At 50.7% G+C, this 3,800-nt stretch overlaps 1 protein-coding gene across 1 annotated transcript in view; it reads right to left on the bottom strand.

Annotated features, from left to right (window-relative positions):
- Positions 1–672, bottom strand: part of GUCA2B (guanylate cyclase activator 2B) — a 12,850-nt gene extending 12,178 nt beyond the window's left edge. Inside the window, exon 1 of the mRNA XM_006762574.2 lies at positions 533–672. Coding sequence (XP_006762637.1) covers positions 533–622 — 90 coding nt within the window. The 5' untranslated portion in view covers positions 623–672. The remainder of the gene's footprint in view (positions 1–532) is intronic.
- Between the last annotated feature and the right edge of the window lie 3,128 nt (positions 673–3,800).

Below are 3,800 nucleotides of genomic sequence, written 5' to 3'. Positions count from 1 at the left end.
CAGATCTGCTTCATTGACTCTTCCCAGCCTCACGGACTGCTCCCCATGCTGTGCCCTCTGTCTGGGGCCGTCTGCGTCCTCCATGTCTTGCTACCTCCTGCTCATCCTGCAATGTCGGCTCAAGTTACCTGCCAGGGCAACATTTTCTGGTGCTTCTCCCCTGCACCCATACAGGGGTGAACATGGGGAGCTGTGGGAGCCTACAGGGATCTCCCCTCCCCCTTCAGGCATCTCAAGGACAGGCTCCAAGCCTTGTTCCATACTCTGCCCTCTGACCAGGATGGGCTGGCCTTCAAGGAGAGCCATGCTGCATAACAGCCGTTTATTATTATTGCTATTGTCACTATCACCATAGCCATAGGTATTCTGGCTGCCCACACCCCCAGCTGTCCTAGTCCCTGTGAATGTGTGCTGAGCTGAATCCTAGGCCCTGTGCCCCCTGTATCCCATGAATTCCCAGCATCCTCTCCCCATCCCAACCTCCCACCATGGGAACCTTTAGTGAAAAGCCATTCTGGCTGGAAGGACTCACCTGGATGTAGACTGACTGTGTGCTCTGCAGGAGCACCAGGAGGACCAGAGTCCCTCCAGACAGAAGCCCTGACATAGTCCTGCCACCCATCTTGCTCCCTCTGTACCTCACCACAGCCACCCACCCAGATGCTACCCGCTTCTCTGATTAGCAGCTTTTATAAGCCATGCACTCTGGTCACTCATTAACTGGGAGCCCGGGTGGGGCCGACACCTGGCCGACTTTATGACAAGCCCAGAGTACATTCTTAGGAAGGGAGTGAAGGCAGGGAGGCCAGGGCACGTGTGCAGGCTCTGTGGGCGGGCCTGGGACCACAGCACTTTCCTCCGCTCCTCCCGAGGATACCTAAGCGAGTGAGATGATAGGGAGACCATCTTACAAACAGGGAAAGTGCGGCTCCAGAGTTAAAGTGACTTGCCCCACTCAGGTCACAGCACTGGTCAGTGGCAAAGTGAGGACTCCACTCTCTTTGACCCAGGAGAGCCCATGGTTCTCTGGGCACAAGATGCTGGCTCAGGGAAAGTGGCAGATACAGAACTTCTTGTGTCCCTAGACCCACATTTCTTCCATCCCTTCTTCCCAGCTCTATTTAAGGACCATCCTCCTTCTGATCAGTCTGAGTCCAGGCCCTCAGCCTGCCGCTGCCTGCATCTCCCACGGGGGGGGGGCCTGGATGTCCTCAGGCTATGATTGACTCATCTCACCTGTCTCTGCCTTTCAGACCCAGTAACCAGAGCCCGGCCTCGGAGACAGAATGACCCGGGTTCAAAGCCTGCAGCTGCGTGATCTTGGACAAGTCACATCAGCTCTGACTGAGCCTTAGTTTCCTCTTCCATCAAATGGGTGGAATGATGGAACCCACCGGGTGAGGTTGCTGTGAGAGTGATGGGGCCCACTTGAGCTCGCCCTCTACTGGGTAATACCTGCCACAGCAGGGCCCTTAAGCTCACGGTTTGATTTCATGTCTGAAGGTTGGGTCAGGGGCAAGAGAGTAAAGTCTGACAGTCTTGTACCGGTTGTCTGCATTTCACAGGTGAGTAACCCAAGGCCCACTGAGGTCAAGCACCATGTTTAAGGTCATGTTAATGTAAACGTAAAAGCTCTTTCACGGTGAAAGGCTCCCCTTTCCCCCACAAGAATAGTGAGTCCATTCTCAGGCAAGTGGGGAGTGTAGTAGTTTGTTTCAACCGGGTGTAAAACAATGGGAAATTATTCTGGGTCCCAGAAAAGGGGGCTCTACTCTCAAATGCGCAAGAAGTGTAGTCAAATTCTTGATTTCTTAAACTTCATTCATGAAACTTGCCCCTGGTTTCCTGAAGAGGGAACATTTGACATTCAAATGTGGGAAAAGGTTGGAAAACGGTTGCGTGATCGATACACAGCAGAAGGCCCAGAGAAGATTCCTGTTCCGATATTTGCACTGTGGTCTTCCATCCGTGACAGTCCCAGCGCAGGAGAGTGATGGGGCCCACTTGAGCTCGCCCTCTACTGGGTAATACCTGCCACAGCAGGGCCCTTAAGCTCACGGTTTGATTTCATGTCTGAAGGTTGGGTCAGGGGCAAGAGAGTAAAGTCTGACAGTCTTGTACCGGTTGTCTGCATTTCACAGGTGAGTAACCCAAGGCCCACTGAGGTCAAGCACCATGTTTAAGGTCATGTTAATGTAAACGTAAAAGCTCTTTCACGGTGAAAGGCAACATATGTTTATTTGAGATAGAAGAGTAGTTATTTGGGAAGCACTGGTTCAGGCAGAAGCCCAGATAATGTTCTGATTAGGAGACAAAGGCAAGGAGTGTGAAGAGAAAAGGAAGGGTAATGGTTATATCAATAGGAGGACGGCATTTCTGTTCCTGCAGGTACACAGCAGAAGGCCCAGAGAAGATTCCTGTTCCGATATTTGCACTGTGGTCTTCCATCCGTGACAGTCCCGACCCAGCGCAGGAGAGGTTAAGGGTCTTTAAGCAGGAGATGGCCAGGGCTTCACTGTGTGAATCTTTAAAAATACCACCTCCCCGCTCTGCTCCGCCTCCGCGGCCTCCGCCCGCTGCTCCTAGGGCCGCAGTAAAAAAACCGCCTGACAAACATCTACCTCCAAAATATGAGCAGGAGCTAGAGTTTAGGGCAGAGCGGGACAAGCATCGCCGTAAGCGGGATGATTCAGATGAGAAAGATTTTACTCGCACTTTTGCAAAACTGACCCTTACCACCGAGCTTCCCGGCTAGAAGCAGGCGCGCAGCCGAAAGTCAAAGGGAGTTCCGCGCAGATGCTGTCCCCTTTACAGCAGACCTTAAAACTAACGAAGCTCTGCCTGGGAGGGACTTTAGCTGCTGCACTGAAGGAGGCTCTACAGAGCGACAATTCATCATAGTTCCATTTACCACAGCACAGCAAAGTTGGCTATGGCAACAGTCTATTAATTGGCAAACGGCTCCTGCTAATTATCCTGGTCAAATCGGAAGTCATTATCCTGCTAATAAGATTTTACAGGTTTTATCTGTTACGGCTTTTATTTTTTCAAAAATAGTTAAGCAGTGACTTCTCCCTCAAGCACTAACCATCTTCACTGACGGGTCCAGCTCGGGAAGGCCGGATTTCATAGTGTAAAGAGTTCTAAAGTACTTCAGACAAATTACTCCTCTGCACAACAAATAGAAATCCAAGCTCTCATTTATGCTTTAGAAAACTGCCTCTGAACCTGTCAACATCTACAGCGACAGTGCTTATGTAGCTGGAATGTCTACTAGTATTGAAAATGCTACCATTGGGCATACAGACTCTGAAGAGCTATTCCACCTGTTTATTACCCTGCAAAGTGTTATTCAAAAAAGGCAGTGTCCATGTTTTATTGGCCACATTAAGTCTCATTCTGGCCTTCCAGGTCCCTTGGCTGCAGGTAATGAGGAAGTAGATCGCCTCGTTGCCTTGGTAGAGGAAATCACTCCCTGCTCCATGGCACAGGCCTCGCGTGCCCTACACCATCAGAATGCCTCTGCCTTGTGCAAGGAATTTCATATTTCCCGAGAGCAGGCTCACCAAATTGTTAAGCAATGCCCTCAGTGCGTTATCCACCTCCCTGTGCCAGCATTAGGGGCAAATTCCCAAGGGCTTAAACCTAAGCAAATCTGGCAAATAGATGTCACTCATGTGCCTGAATTTGGTAGATTTCGGTGGGTCCATATCTCTATAATTAACCACTGCCTAGCGGCTTCTCCAGTCATGGGACGGCCCCTAGAGATAAAAACAGATAATGGACCTGCCTATACTAGC

The sequence above is a fragment of the Myotis davidii genome, unplaced genomic scaffold, assembly GCF_000327345.1.
Source record: "Myotis davidii unplaced genomic scaffold, ASM32734v1 scaffold458, whole genome shotgun sequence".
Lineage (NCBI taxonomy): Eukaryota > Metazoa > Chordata > Mammalia > Chiroptera > Vespertilionidae > Myotis > Myotis davidii.
Note: the sequence above shows the minus strand (reverse complement) of the source record. Positions and strands in the feature narration are given on the sequence as shown.